Source organism: Lathamus discolor, chromosome 2 (genome assembly GCF_037157495.1).
Source record: "Lathamus discolor isolate bLatDis1 chromosome 2, bLatDis1.hap1, whole genome shotgun sequence".
Lineage (NCBI taxonomy): Eukaryota > Metazoa > Chordata > Aves > Psittaciformes > Psittacidae > Lathamus > Lathamus discolor.
The window spans coordinates 75,066,525-75,081,654 of NC_088885.1; the positions used below are offsets into that span (position 1 = coordinate 75,066,525).

The 15,130-nt window shown below is 48.3% G+C and overlaps 1 protein-coding gene across 3 annotated transcripts in view; it reads left to right on the forward strand.

The window, feature by feature from the left end:
• Positions 1-765: 765 nt before the first annotated feature.
• Positions 766-15,130, forward strand: part of BCL2 (BCL2 apoptosis regulator) — a 116,082-nt gene continuing 101,717 nt past the window's right edge. For 2 of the 3 annotated variants that reach the window (XM_065667500.1, XM_065667502.1), the window contains exon 1: positions 766-2,626. In XM_065667500.1, coding sequence (XP_065523572.1) covers positions 2,033-2,626 — 594 coding nt within the window. In that variant the 5' untranslated portion in view covers positions 766-2,032. Of the gene's footprint in view, positions 2,627-6,112; positions 6,622-15,130 lie in introns of those variants that run through there. The other variant, XM_065667501.1, reaches the window with a different exon arrangement.

The window sequence follows — 15,130 nt, forward strand, 5'->3', positions numbered from 1 at the left end:
AGGTCACCTGCGGGGCCCAGCCTGTCCCTGGTCCCCGGTCCCCAGCCCCGCAAGGGCTCCGCTGCCGCGCAGCGGCTGCTGCCGGGGCAGCCCCCCCCCGTCTGCGACCCCTCCCCGCCTACAGCGGGCCATTCTTCTTTGTAAAAATTACTATTAATAATAATAATAGTTATTATTATTACTATTATTAATCTATTATTTATTTACGTATGTGGACCCGCGCAGCTGCAGCAGCCCCCGCGCGGGGCGGCAGAGGCCCGCAGAGGGTCGCGCTCCCTCCGCGGAGGGCCGGCTTCCTCCGCGCCGCCGGTGGCCCGGTCCGCCCGCTGCCGGCCCTCCGCGCCGCCCCGCTGCCGGCCCCAGGCCCGCGGCGCGCTGGAGGGCGGTCCGGCTCTGCGCGGGGCTGCTCGCAGCCGCCCCCTCCGCATTTCCCCCTGTTCTTGAATGAAGCGTGAGGCGGGGCTCTAGCGAGCCACCGCGCCCGGCTGCGCTGCGCGGGGCCGGCGCCGGAGCCGCAGCCGCAGCCAGAGCCTCCCCCTCGGGCTCCGCTCCTCCCCGCCTCCCCCTGCGCCCGCCCCTCCGCTCCGCTCCCCGCCGCCGCCGGGAGAGCTCCCCGCCCGCGCCCGCCGCCGCCGCTCGGAGACGCCGCCGCCCGGAGCCGGCCGGAGCCGCCGCCGCCGCCGCCGCCGGCAGCAGCAGCGCGGAGCGCCCGGAGGAGCCGCCCGGAGCCGGCGGGGTGCGCGGGCGGGCGGGCGGGCGGGCGGGCAGCGGCGCCGGGGCCGCGGTCCCCATCGGCACCGGTCACACCGTACACGCGGCCCGTCCGCGCCCCTCCTCGGCAGCGCCAGGGGCTCTTCCTCCTCCGGTACAAAGCTGCTCGCTCGGCAAATGGCACTTCGCCCCGGAGCCACAGTCAAAAGCAATTTTTTCTCCATTTTTATTTTCGTTTTTCATTATGTTTTTTTTCACGCTCTTTCTTGTGAAAAAGAATTGATTTCCTAAATACATAATTCTTTTTATTTTTATTTTTATTTTTTTTTTTTGGTGCGTGCGTGCGTGTGTGTGGAAGCACCGGGCTCTCCTGCGATCGGTGTCTGAATGAAACTACGTAAATGCGTATGTCTGTACGTTGCACTGGAGGGAAAAACGGAGCACTTCTTCTGCACGAGCTTGGATGCAAATGCAATTCATCTGGTCTCCAGGATTTTCCATCTCTTTGGGGTTGTTCGCCTTCCCGGGCTGCGAGGCGGGATTTTCTGAGCCTTGACACATCTTTGGAGATGGCTGTTAAGCAGGAGTCTGGGAAAAAGCATTTGAAATCCTAGAGAGAGATATTTTTGTGTGTCCCTTTCCCGTCCCCTTGGTGACTTGAAGCATCAGAGCAGCCAGAACTTAATGTTTCTGAACACTTGCGATGTTTGGGTTCTGTTGTTGCTATTTTTTTTCCTAGAGGAAACATGACAGAGGAACGTATTTATAGTCCAAGTAAGTACTTTACAGAGGAAATTTAGTTTGTGTAACTTAACAAAAAGTAGCGTTGAGGTTTCTAGCCTAAAGTGCGTTGGATTAACGTCCATCCGAGGCTGTTTAGCAAATCGGATTGAATTGCAGCTTTTACGGTGCGTGTTCGTCCGCTCCTTCGTGTCCGTGTAGTTCAGCACCGAGGGGAGAATGCACCTGATCTTGAGTCCGTATTATGCTTTTTAAGATGCATTTCAACACCGAGGAGGAGATGGTCCTAAAGTAAATTTGTAATAAGTAGTAAATGTGCACCTGGAAGTAAAGTACTTACAGCATTTTAATCCCTATTTATACCGTGCATCTCAAACCGAGGAGGAAACACTGAGAAGACAAAAGTACCTCCAAGAACTCCCCCACACCACCATGAATGAAACCGTGCCCGATACAGTAACTGGATTATAATAATTTTTTGGGGGTGTTATTAATTTTATTATTGTTGGCTTCTTGTTTGGGTTTATCCTGCTCCTCTTCTTCCTCTCTCCCTCCCTCTTGTTGCTTCCTCTTGGGAATTATGGCTCATCCGGGGAGAAGAGGCTACGATAACCGGGAGATAGTGCTGAAGTACATCCACTATAAACTCTCGCAGCGGGGATACGACTGGGCACTACTGGGTGAGGACAGGGCACCCCTGCCTCCGGGTCTCTCTCCTCCTGCTGCTGCTGCTCCTGCGGTTGCTGCTGCTGCTGGGACTTCCTCTGATCACACTGGGCTGGTATCTCCGCACCCCGAGCCCCCCGGCTCGGCTGCTGCTAGCCACGTGCCCCTGGCCGAGGGGCTGAGCCCCGTGCCCCAGGTCGTCCACCTCGCCCTGCGCCAGGCAGGGGACGAGTTTTCCCGCCGCTACCAGAGGGACTTTGCCCAAATGTCCGGCCAGCTGCACCTGACGCCCTTCACGGCCAGGGGCCGCTTCGTGGCGGTGGTGGAGGAGCTGTTCCGAGATGGGGTTAACTGGGGCAGGATCGTGGCCTTCTTCGAGTTCGGCGGCGTCATGTGCGTGGAGAGCGTCAACCGGGAGATGTCTACCCTTGTAGGCAGCATCGCCGCCTGGATGACCGAGTACCTGAACCGGCACCTGCACAACTGGATCCAGGACAACGGAGGCTGGGTACGTCCCCCAATTGCTTGTTCTTCCTCCCGACTCGGGCCTGTGGCCGGTGGGCTCCAGGGTGGGCAGTACCCTGGGGGTTGCACTTCTGTTGGGGTGACCAAAAGGTTTCCCTGGGGAGCATCCACACTGGTGTGTGCCGAAGCAGCATAGGCCTTTTGCCAGCTGTTGAGTTTCACCTCGCTATGGGGTTACAGTGGTTAGGGATGGGGGAAGCAGTTGCATCTCGGGAGACTGAAAAGGATGAGAGGCACTCTCTTCGTCACGCTCCACTCTCCTACCTCTGTCCACCCTCGCCCGGCCAAGGCAGGGTCCTGCAGCAGGGTGGGAAGGTGCAGCAGAGGCACCTGTCCCGCTGTTGGGTGCAGGCGCATCGTGTCAGGTCCCAGGCATGGGGCAGTGGGGACCGTGTGTGTGCCTGCCAGCATCCCTGCCCATTCCGAGTGACGTGCCAGGCGGCAAACACAGGATCTCGGTGCTGCAGGCGGGCAGGTGGCCATCAGTGCTGGTGTCTGCAGCTGCGGTTGCAACTGGAGTGGGGTTTCATGCTGTAGGATATGTTTAGTGTAAAAATCTGTCTTTGTCTTGAGATGAAACAAAGATGCTGGGAGCTGTGTCCATGGGATTCTTCTGGAAAACGGGCGTTTGTCATGATCCAATGGGTGGCTGTGTTTCTGGGGTAGAGATGAGCTCTGGCAAGGGCTGGCTTCAGCATCGTCCAGAAAGGGAGGGTTTCCATGTGTGGAAAATGGACAGCTTTTACGCTGGTAGTCAATCAGAAGCCTCTCCTTTCGCTATCTCTCTTTACTGGATGAATAACCGCGTGGAAATTGGAAGGGTAGTGCTTTCCTTTTTTCTTGTACTAATTGATACACTGTAACAAAATGTGGTCCCAGCTGCTCTCCAGCAAGCCAAGCCTGCTGTACCTGTAAAGTTTATGATATTAAGGCATTGGAGGAAGAAATGGGGAAAGTTATACTGAAGAAGAAACTTTATGTATATTCTGAGAGCCGGCATAAGTCACTTGGAAATGGAGGTTGGCTAGGTAGGACACCGGCAATTCCAGGTCCCGTCCACTGTGAAATACTGAGGGCTGCTTCAGTTGCACAGCGCACCTTTAAGAGGGGTGTATGAAGGAATGTGTGTGTTTCCCAGTTAACATGGTTTGAAAGCCTGGTGTTAGTGATGCATTACTCAACTCAGTTTTTAGCCTTGGGTCCCTTGTGAAGGCACTGTCAGGCCAAGTAACATGCCACCTGCATTGACCACCTCTGTTAAAAAACAAAGAGGCTGCTACCTACTGCTGAGTGTGCCTGACTAACAGATGTATGTGTCTGGGGATCCAGAGGACATCTACTTGCTGCTGTAATGGAGGGAGTAAGGCTCCCCATTGAAATGGGAATCCCAGGAATCCCCATTGAAAACCCTCCCCAGGAAACCCCCTGAGGAGTGCTGCAGACCCCTGGTTGCTTGTCATGTTGGAGGCAGGAGTGTTCTCCTGCTTTCCCCTGCTCCCACCAAGGAGAACAAAATTCAGGGTTCAGGGGCCAGAAGGGAGAGCAAAAAATGTGTGTGCGTGCGTGTGTCCCCCCGTGTATTTATATACAGACATACAAATATGTGTATACAAATATGCATATATATACAGACACACACACAGAGTGACTCCAAGTGCTTAGTGGTTAGGACCACACTTGGAAGAGGCAGACCTATCTCCTGATCTCCTGTTTCATGGATCAGTGCAGAGGGTTTGTCAGTGTTTTGTTGGGATTTCTTTTTCCATGAAACAGATAAGTGGGGGGAAAAGAATCTGCAAAGAGTTGAGGCTTTTGGAGACCTTGGCTGGTTAAAAGCTGAGCAGCTAAAGGGTTAGGGATTTTGCGATTGCACTTCTGGGCTGGGATGCCTAACTTGTGCGTAAGTCCCTCCTCAGGCTGGAAGCCCGTTTGTGGAGCTGGGGCCCTTGGTTCGCTCCAGAGCCAGTGAAGTCATTCTGTTGACTCCAGTGAGCTTTGGATGAAATCCGTAAGCATGCTGGAGATGTATTGTCCTGCGGGTGTATTGTGTAAAGAGAAACATAAATAATGAATAAACCCGAGAATGTGAAAAGACAGGTGTTACCAGGCGTGATTGGCCAGATGAGGCGAGTGCTGGAGCTGTTTCTCGACAGTTAGAAATGCAAGAAACTCGGACTGTAAGCACTGACTGCCTTTAAAAGGAAAAGATGCTTCTTATCGATAGCAGTTTAGCTGTTTATTGAGGTTTCCTATAAACAAAAGCTCCCGAGTTTGGATGCATGTGATGCCATTTACTGCCACGTGTTATTTGTAATGTACACATGGAAGAAGATGTGCAAAATACTACCCCATGGTGGCTTTTGCCTGTCTGTCTGGGAACTGTCTGGTACCTTTGTACCATGGGATTATTAAACATAGACAAAATTCCAGCTGATTACAAAGAGCCAAAGACTAACGTGAAGCTGCAAACACAGCTTTTAGGATCCTCTCTTCAGATGGAAGAAATAGAATGGCATTCGGGTAGTAAATTTCGATCTTTCTTTCTTTTTCTAGCTTTTGGGATCTGTCAGTGGGAAAGGATGCTTTAATATATGCACTCGATCTTCAGCTTGGCACTTGCACCATTCCCCATGTATGAACCTTACTAAAGCATCGTAAGTGGTTCTTCCAAAGTAACTGATCACCTTGTAGGAGGTGAGGCTTTGTAGGACTTCAGTGCAGCTGCCTGTGAGATCTCCCTGTCACACAGGCTGCCATAACAAGCAGGAGCACCGGCTGTTGTAGTCTTCTCCTTTATGTTGTAGCTCCCTGGTATGTTGTGGAGTGGAAAGTTTATTAGAAGTTGTATAGTAGTAGAGAGGAGAGCATCGGAGTTAGTCATGAGCATGTGTTATACAGTGAGTAAGTTGGACAGCATGTGCTTTGGGCCTCTTTTATGGGCCTGTGTCTTATACTCGGGCCTGAAGTTTGGTCAGCATTTCTTTCTTATTTATCTGTTTGGTTTGAATTGGTTCCGTAAGTTGGCAATGTATTTCCAGGACGTGAATTCTTTCCAAGTAAATTTGGATTCCAAGGAAAACAAAGAAGGAAAGAAGCATATCCAGGGGCAGGTTGGAAGGGGATATAGCTGCTGCAGTATAACTTTTAGGCACTAGACATTCCTGTTAATGGTGTCTGGGAAATGTTAATACCCTTACAATACACAGCGTCATGGGTTTGTTAGCAACATGTGGGGACTACCTGCACTGAAGCTGTATTATTAACTTGCGGTTCTGGTAGCAAATAAATGCAGCTTTCAAAGATTTTCACATAGGCCAGGATACCGCAATATTGTACTTTGGCCTGATAACATCTTAATTGTGTTACAAAAGAAATAAGAGGAGAACCAGCTCATCTCTGCAATTTCATGGTACTTGGTATGATGTATGCTTTCTGACTGACAACTTAATGGCTTCATTTCTTGTTTTAGAGGCTGGTGTTTGAGCTGCAGAAGGACAGGCTTGGCAGCAGGCTGTTGCACTTGGCGACTTTTGACTTTGACATAGGGAACAGTGAAGTGATGCAGCCGGAGCAGGGGAAATAACTGGGTTGGTCTTGCAGTGATGGCTTCCCTCTTTGGATACGCAACCTAATGTATGTGGGAGTTACGCTCAGCTCTGGATGCTTCTAGTCCAACGTATGGCTTCCTCCCTGAGCTGTTCCAGAAGAAGCAAAAGCGTGAGAGCCATAGGAGACACAGGCACTATAATGTACGTGTAGACAAGTACATTTTTGATGTAAAGAATGTAAAGAAGCCCAGGTGAGAGAAGCAGCATTGTGTTGAAAATTCAGCCAGAAAAGGCATTGTTTAAAATTACAATATTTACATTTGAACCAGGAATGTGCTGTTTTCATCCAATTCTGTTCTTTTATTGTGGTTCTTTGTTGTGTTTGAGAGTTATGGCCAGACGTGGGGAAGGATTTAAATGTCTGAAGTGGACCATAGGTGAAAGACAAGTGCTTGCATCCTCTGAGTGCCTGCCTAGCCAGAATGGTGGCAGAAGCCCCTGGCTTCTCTTTGCTTCTTGCCCAAGCCAGCTGGAAGCTGCTCCTGCCTGAGAGAGGGGAAGCCACTTGGCACACTGTAGGGAACACTGTTCCCAAGAACCTCCATGTCCCAGAGCCGGCAGGCATCCTCTGGCCTGGCCACTGTACCTCACATACCATCCTCATACGCAAACACAGTGAGGGAGAAAGAAGCCCCTGCTTTTCCTGGTGGCTCCTTGGTCGAGGCCTTTCCTTAGGTAACAGGAGGTTTGCCTACAAGACCTTCTCCAGCCTGGCAGGGGTGTATGCACCCTCATCTCTGACATCTCAGGAGGCTTCACCTGCCGGATGGCTGCTGGTGTTGCTGAGGTGTCCTCCGCTTTGGCAGCAGGGCTCTTCCTCCTTTTGCAGGGGTGAGATTTCCTTTGGTGAAGGAAGAACCGGGGTGTCTAATTCCCACAGTCCTTTTTCTCAGGTGGCTGTCTACAGCCAAGTGAATAAATGCGTCTTGGATCAGCCGCTAGACCCCACGTTTCCCTTCTCCTGGGTTGGCTGCCCTAATCACTGTTTCCTCTTTTCCTTTTTTTTTTTCCTAGTAAATCATTAATTCTTCTTTGCTCGGTAGCATGCCTTGGAGAGGAAGTGTGGAGAGTCGCTATGCCCCGCAACGGTCCAGAGCCCCTGTGTGAAGGTTAGGGATGGCAAATGCTTCTGCCTCCAGGACAGTGCATGGATATCAGTGTGATGGTGGGGCCTCCCTGTGCTTGTGTGTGGGACACTGACCGAAACCTCATCCCTTTCAGGCTCTGGAACTACTCTCCCAGCAGCTCAGCCAGACATCCACCTGCACAGCACCTTCCTCCTATTGCAAGCCCTGGGCAAAAGCCTCTCACTTGCGCGGGATGTGACGGTGTCTTGGTTGGAGCCGGATGCCCCATGCTGGAGCAGAGGCACTTTGAGTTTCTACCGGTGACATGTGGCCTTGTAACGACTCAATCCCCAGTGGGGCTAACCCCAAGTCACTGTTTGACTGGTAAAAGGAAACTATCTGAAATCTGCTCAGTTAAATAAATGAATTGGTAGTTTCAAGTGTTACACCTTCTGGGTCCTTTGCCAGTTTTTGTGGCTTTGTGGGTTTATAATCGAATTCTCAAAATATTATCAAAATATTTTTCTTCTTGCTGTTGCTGGAGAGCAAAAAATCAATTCTGTAGAGGACCTGTGCTGAAGCAAGGAGGAGAAGAGCTAGGGCAGAAAGAGAAAATGGGTGTGGTTTTCTAGTCCCTTTCATTTGTAATAGCTTTCTCTGTGACGTGCAGCAACTTTGGGTTGTGTATTTTCTCAGAAATACCATCTTTTTTTTTTTACTTGGAAAAAAAACAAGAGGAAAAAAAAAGAGTGACCGTGACCTTTAAAATTTCAGAACCAGGGGTCTTGGTTATAGAGATGATGTCATTTGCCTTGATCTTACAAAGAACCGTAAAGTTCAAACATCAATCCTATTAAAAGTTTTACTTTACTTTCAATATTGAGAAAGAAGTTAGTTCTGTGCCTGCATTAACACGGGCCTCTCCCGAGCAGCTGCATTAGCTCTGCTGGGCAGTAAGTAGCTTAATTTTTTGAGTATGTAGCTTGAAATTTGGAGTCAGTAATCCACGAAGAAAATCCAGTTGAATTTTTCTGCTGAGGCACAAGTGTTTCTCTGATGGCAGAGCATGGCTCTAGCTGGAGAATCACAAGACCTGCGCAGTGATGTGTGAAATTGCATGTGGAGCAGAAGCATTTTCTCAGCAGCCAGATACCAGGGCCTGGGCTTCCTAAGGCAACACAGGAACTTTGTCCTGCAGCACCAGCAAACATTAAGCCCTCATGCCCGATACAGGTGTCCTTGATGACAGGGCCATCTTTCAGTGGGTTGGACCTGGGATGGTGGAGGGAGGTGGATGGTGGCTCTCCATATGCCGCTCTGCTCACTAACATGAGCTGCCAGCAATCTGGCTGCGTCCTTGTCACTCTTCTCACTCTACAGCCGCCTCACTGGGCTAGCCCGCAGTGTTTTAGCACCCTGGGGCTGCCAGCGAGGCTGCGAGTGCTGGCTCCCAGCCTGGGGTCTGGGCAGCCCCAAAGCAGGTCAGCAGTTTTGGCAGTTGAGCAGCTGTAGCTAAAAACCAGCATGATAGATCAATTAAATAACAACTCTCTTGTGGCAAAGTGAATTTCTATGTTTTGGCGGTTGCATTGCCATCCCTGTTGTCTGTTGGGGTTATGGTGAAGGCTGTGGCTGGGCAGAGGTGAGCACATGGCCATGCACCCCATGGCACGATGGTGAGGCATGCTTCCCCCTCCATTCCCAGATACGATTGTATTTGGTGGGCGCCTTGTTCTTTGCTTGTTTTGCCCTTCTGCTTCATGGAGGGCTGGTGATCCCCACCTTTCTGCAGGCCTTTCCTTCCCATCACCACTGCTGGCACCAGGCACTGGGTGCCGGATGTGGCCCTAGGTGCTGCTGCCCGGCCATCAGCTGTGGTGTGTGCCAGGTCTGGCCCTTCCCACCTTCCTCCCTGACCTGTTCTATTTTCCTTCTTGTCCTTGGTAGGATGGAGCCCGGCCTGTTTGATTTGTTGGGTTTTTTAAAATCATTTATTTATGAGCACCTCGTGACTGCTCTCCTGCTGGTTTAGTGATAATAATAACAGCACTTGTTACCCGGTGGCAGCAAAATACTGGTTATTTCTGAGGGCAGTACTGGCCTGTTTTATTTTCCATTTCATATATAATAATAGGATGGACGAAGGTGTGCAGTGCCATAAATCTTCTCTTCCCCAGCAGGGTAACATCCAGGCCTTCTTGGCAAACATGAACGCCGATGACAGATTTGAGGGATTTTTATTTTACTCTGGCATTCAGTCTCATTAACAATCTGATGGGTTTGGGGTTTTTTTTTTTTTTCTTCTTTTTTCTTTATTTGTTTGGCTCCTAAAAGACTATGAAACCGGATAACTTTTCCAAATGTATCTAGAAGTCTGGAATTTATTTTCTGTTATTTTATCCTAATGTTAGTTTGCTGTCGTTATTATTGTATATTGATAGATTTTGCTGAATAGCCCTCACTGGAAAGTTCCTTTCAGGTTTCTGGATTTTACAGTTAATGAATAAGAAAACAAATCTGATTTTAGAAAGTGTTGTCACTGGTTTTCAATAGGAACAGCAAGAAGCACTTGATTGGACAGTTGTAGTTATGTTTACTTTGTACGTGCGGCAAGAAAAATAAGATCAAATGGAAAATACAGGTTTTCAATTAATAGAGAAACACAGCCTTTTCTGCAATGCATGATTAACCCTTGGGAGCTGTTTTCATGGGAGAGCTGTGAGTGGAAGTACCAGGCTGCATTCAGAAAAGGTTTAGGGATTTATAAATGTACAAAACCCATCTATGCTTATGTTTGAATAAGGTTGCTTGAAAGAGCATACATACACACCTTGGGGTAAATTTAACATCAGCTGCTGAAATGAGATAACCAGGTGCTGAGGGTAGACCTTTCTCCAAGGAATGCAATTCTCTTTTACACTGCTTCTCCCCCAGAGCACCAGGTGCTGGTTGGTGGCTGTGGATACTGGGATGGATCTGCCTGTCTCATCCATCCGGGGAAAACTCCTTTTTTCTGCATGTGCTTTGTAAAGGTAATTGTAAATGTGCTTGTTGTGTTGCTAAGAGCACCCACGTCACTGAATATACTCCTGTGCTTCTTGAACATCTGTTATGAACTGCCACATTTAGTGAAAGAAACAGTCAGTATCCTTCACCACATACATCATTTTACTGCTATTTTATTTTATTGAAGTATAAAAAGGATGATTCCATTTTGTTGACTGACAAGGCAACTCAGTGGTTTTTGGGGTACTTCAATGAGTAATTTATGTACGTGGGCCAATATCAGAAAGCAAAGGCCCCATTTTTCCCACATAGTGCTTGAAAGAGGCTGTCACACAGTTGTTCGAGAAAGCAGCTGAGAGTCAAAACTTAACTTCCTCTTCTTGGCTCTAGTACTGAGTACATAATAGGATGTGGGACAAATCATTAATATCTCTCTTTTTCAGTTAACCAGATATGAAATCAGTATTCCTGTTAGTATCATTGCCCACCATGCTAGCATGAGTTGGGCTGATGGTTTTTTTGTAAGAAAAAAGAAGTCATACAGGGTCCAGTATTGAGCAAAATGTCTGTCATTGTAATTTGGGGCTTAGAATAAAATTCATTTCTGTAGCATTACATTTTGTCATTGCTGGAGCTTGCTAGCCTGGGAAAGAACAAAGTGAGACAGATTGTGAAACTACCCGGGGGTGAGACCTGAGTGGAAAGAGGAGAAAGAAAGAAAAAGTTAAATGGAAATTAGGATTAAATTTGTTCAGCTCCACTGTTTAGATGTGTTAAGCAAGGTTTGTGATAGATCAGTTTCAGGAGCTGATTTCTAGTTTTTATTTAGGAAAAGGGTTAACAGTCTGAGAAAATGGCAAATGGCAATGGTGGTTTTTTCCTTTATGTACCAGCACAGTTCATCGGGGGTTTCAAGAAGGAAATTGTCCTTCCTTTTCTGTTCACACCATATGTAAAAGCTGTCTGTGGCACTTTAGGAGAAGGAGCAATAAGCTCTATTACATGCACCTGTAAGAAGCATCTTCATACACATGTATTCATTTGCTTCCATTCGCAAACTTCATTGAGTGTTCAGATACAGGCAGAAAAAGCAAATTCAAAACTTTTTTAGGAAAAGGAATTAGTAATCAAGTCTTCGGGCTTGACCATGAGGTTGAATTTACTTTTAACTGGCTTACTGAACTGAAGCTTAGGAGATGAAATTCCTGTTGTGTGCTCTGGAGAGACTTGCAAGAGTCACTGGAAAGTCAGGATAAGGCCTTGGACAGGAGGCTGCTGAAATGCCTCCCTCTGTGGTTTGGGACGATCCTCTAGCATGTCTTCGTGATGGAATAACTATTGCCAGCTTTGTCTCTAAAGGAAAGAGCTCCTTTCTTAGGAATATTTATCACATGTTCAAACCATATATTATAAAATGCAATAGAAGACCCTATTTCTAATCTTTTTTTTCTTAGAGAAAGAAGAATGAAAAACAATTCAAAGACAAATTTGAATACAGCAGTAAATGAGTTGGCATTTCCATTATCAGAATAAGCTGATCAATGTTGTACATTAGTAAAACCTGTTAACTTCTGAAGAATGTATGCATAGCTCAAGTAAAAACTACATTAAAAAACCTAAAAACTCCTTGTTCATAACAGAAGCAAATCCTACATCATGCTCCAAATATTTGCAGATTTTAGTTCAAGTAGACATACCCAAAGCCCCTCTCCTGAAATCATCTGGCAAATCACAGTAAATCACGCTGTCTAAATATCGAATCCGCGATCTGCTGCAGAAGGTCTCGAATATAACCAAAAAGGAGGCCTTACACCTGTGTTATTTTCAGGTTCCAGCCTGCCCTGTTCCATTGCCAAGATCTGCCATAAATAGCAGTGCTGCCATGAAGCCTGGGCAGGGAAAAGACTTTCCTCCTAGTGGGGCTGGAGGATGGCAGCGGGGCACACCGGCAAGGGAGGAAATAAAACCGGTCACTCAAAATGTCAGGTGGCAATCAAGGCTGCAAGTAAATGAGCTGGCCTGGAGTCTGTTCAAGCTTCTGCAGTAGCTCATGGCTGTCTGCAGTAGAAAATTCCTGCAGTAGAAAATTCACGTATTTGGCTCGGGACTGAATGTGTGAAATCCTTGCCCGGTTATAGTCAGTAGCTATTTTTTTTCAAGTATGGACATTAAAACCAGCAGTATCCAGCCTCGTATAGAGTGAGCATGTGGGCAGACCCAAAAAGGGATCTGTAAAGTGCTGTACAAAGCCTTGGTTGTAGTGGATGATTGGGCATGTCTGTGCAGTGATGGAAAACTGGAGGGAGGCTGCCTTGGGTTTTGCCTTGAGGATGCTCCTCAGCTTCCCTAGCTGTCCTTGCTGTAAGGGGAACCTGGCCTGGGATGCTACAAACGCCGCTCTGACAATGCCTGTGTGGGCCAGGGATAGTGTTGTCCCACCAGGACCACAGTGCGTTTCTGGAAGCTAGTCCTGGTGGGACATCAGGCTGTTTAGGTTTGTCCAGTAAAGCTGTGCCTCAGCCCCAGGGGTGACACCATGAGAGGGGCAGCTCCCTGCTCTGCTCTCCAGCCTGGGTGGCACGAGTGGTGGGGAAGCCTGTCAAGGCATCTCTTTGTACCTGTTTTTGCATCTGTTGAAGCTGGTTGTTTGTATTTATTTTTCAAGCAGTTGGAATTTTCTGCCCTTTTAATTTTATTATTTTATTTTCCCAACCTAGCAAGAAGGATGCTTGGGACATGGTAGTACGTCTTGCGAGCAGGGACCTCTGTGGCAGTTTAATGGGCTGACGGAAGAGGCAGCACTGGCATGCTGTTAGGCTGTGTAAATGGGCTTAGGGTTTGTTTCAGAAAGCCTGCTCTCTTTTTTCCCCCTCTCTGCCTCCTTTCTTTCTCCCCCTGCAGACAAAAATACATCATTCTCACAAACGAAACTGTTTAATTTTAATAACTGGCCTAGAGCTAAAACTGGCAGTGAGAGAGGAGCTGTTTGGTTTGCAGTCGCTGACAGCTGAAATAAACTACCTGTTCTCTTGGAAGGGATGGACAGCCAGCTTGTTTGGTTTTGAAGACTCTTTGATCCCTGTAGAAACTTCTCTCTCAAAAAGAAGGAAATGAAAGATTGGAATTGTGGCAGCTTGGTGTTACTGACTGTTCTTTACACGTAAGGCTCCAAGTATGATGGAAAAAGGTGGTGTGTAGACATCCCTTGTCTCTGTAGTTCAGACCCTTTTGTTGAGAGCAGCTCCTCATCATGAAAGGCTGCTGTCACCAGCGCCTTGGGAGAGACTTGGGGTCCTGCTAAAATAATCATCCCGACTAGGCTGGTTGACAAGACCTCTTCAGCGTAGCCAAAATGGCCCAGGTTCTCAAAACCCTGCCCTGGAGTGATGAAGGCTCGATGATTAAGTTAGATATTAAATAATTTTGCAATGACTAGTTTTACCTCTGGCTCTGTCAGAAACTCAGCTTTTCTATTTTGCTAGTTTTCGAAAGAAAATGGCAGCACTCCCATTTCCTCTTCTCCTCCCTCAGGGCCTGCCACCCTTTTTATTTCTACTTTTTTCCTCCCAGGGCCATTAGACAACACGCAAATTATTGTTAATAAGGCCAGAACAATACTGCATTCCCAGTGGGATCATTAGAGTCAAAGACATCGCGTGCCAGCCCTCAGTGTGATACTAATTTTGGCTGTATCTGCCCCAGGGTTTGGAGGTCAGGCGGAAGGGGGCTAGGAAGCATGGACCCAAGCAGGACCTGTCCCTGCAGCCTCCCTGCTCCACAGCAGGCTCTTGGCCAGGCTGTGTCTGGCGGCCCTTGTGACCCCCCAGCAAGGCTGGTGGGCTACAAGGCGCTGGCTTCTTGCTCTACCTCTCCTGCAGCCTTATCAGATGTTTCTCAGAGGAGACACATCCTCCCCTGGACAGAGACCTTGCAGACTACTTCCTTCTCTCCCTCTGCCCTCTGCTGCTCCAGAGAGGCATCTTTGTTCTTGAGAAATAAGAAAGCACCACATGGCTCATTTTGACATCAGCTCCCGCTTGAAATATAGGAATGCTCAGTGGCAAAAGGATGGCCAAAGGGCAGCTGGCAACCCTTATTCTCCTGAGCTTTGATGTGGAGTCTCCAGAAAGCAAAGATAGGCTGGGGGAGCTATGGAGAGGATGCTGTACTCCCATATATCCCTCCTCTGCCCCAGACCCTTCCTTCTGGAAGCCCTGAGAGTCTTCCTGCAGAGCGACTTGCTGGCAATGCATGTTTTAACATCAGCTCCATAAACTGCATGGGCTGTCTGCTACAGCTCAGGGGGAAAGGTGGGGCAGCTGCCTTCAGACCTTGGCCTTGGGCTAGTTTCTCTCTGCCTTTGCTTTGAAGTCATGGCATTTTGTCAGTGGGATTGTTGAGAAGGGGGCTTAGGGCATTTGCAAGGCTCCTTTTGTAACACCTTTTACTGGGAGGTGGCTGTAACTCTATTAAAGTGAGTATGGGAGAGGAAAGAGAAATGTACCTCCGACATCACTGACTGAAGTAAAACTAGAGCACATGGGATGACTCTGTCAAGGCTGGGGTTGTGAGTTCCCTGTTTCTCCTGCAAGACTTGCCAAGGGCTGTGTTAGCCCAGTGCAGGGCAACGGCTGGAATCCCCACCTTGGTTACACTTTTGGAAAAGGCAAATCCCCGACATTGTATCTTCACCTTAGGTTTTAGTGGCGAACAAAATTAAAAAGGAATGCTTTGAATTTTATGAAGTACTTCAAAGTAGTGGTTTGTTGTTTTTTTTTCCTCTTGCTGGGGATTCTGCTAGCTCCC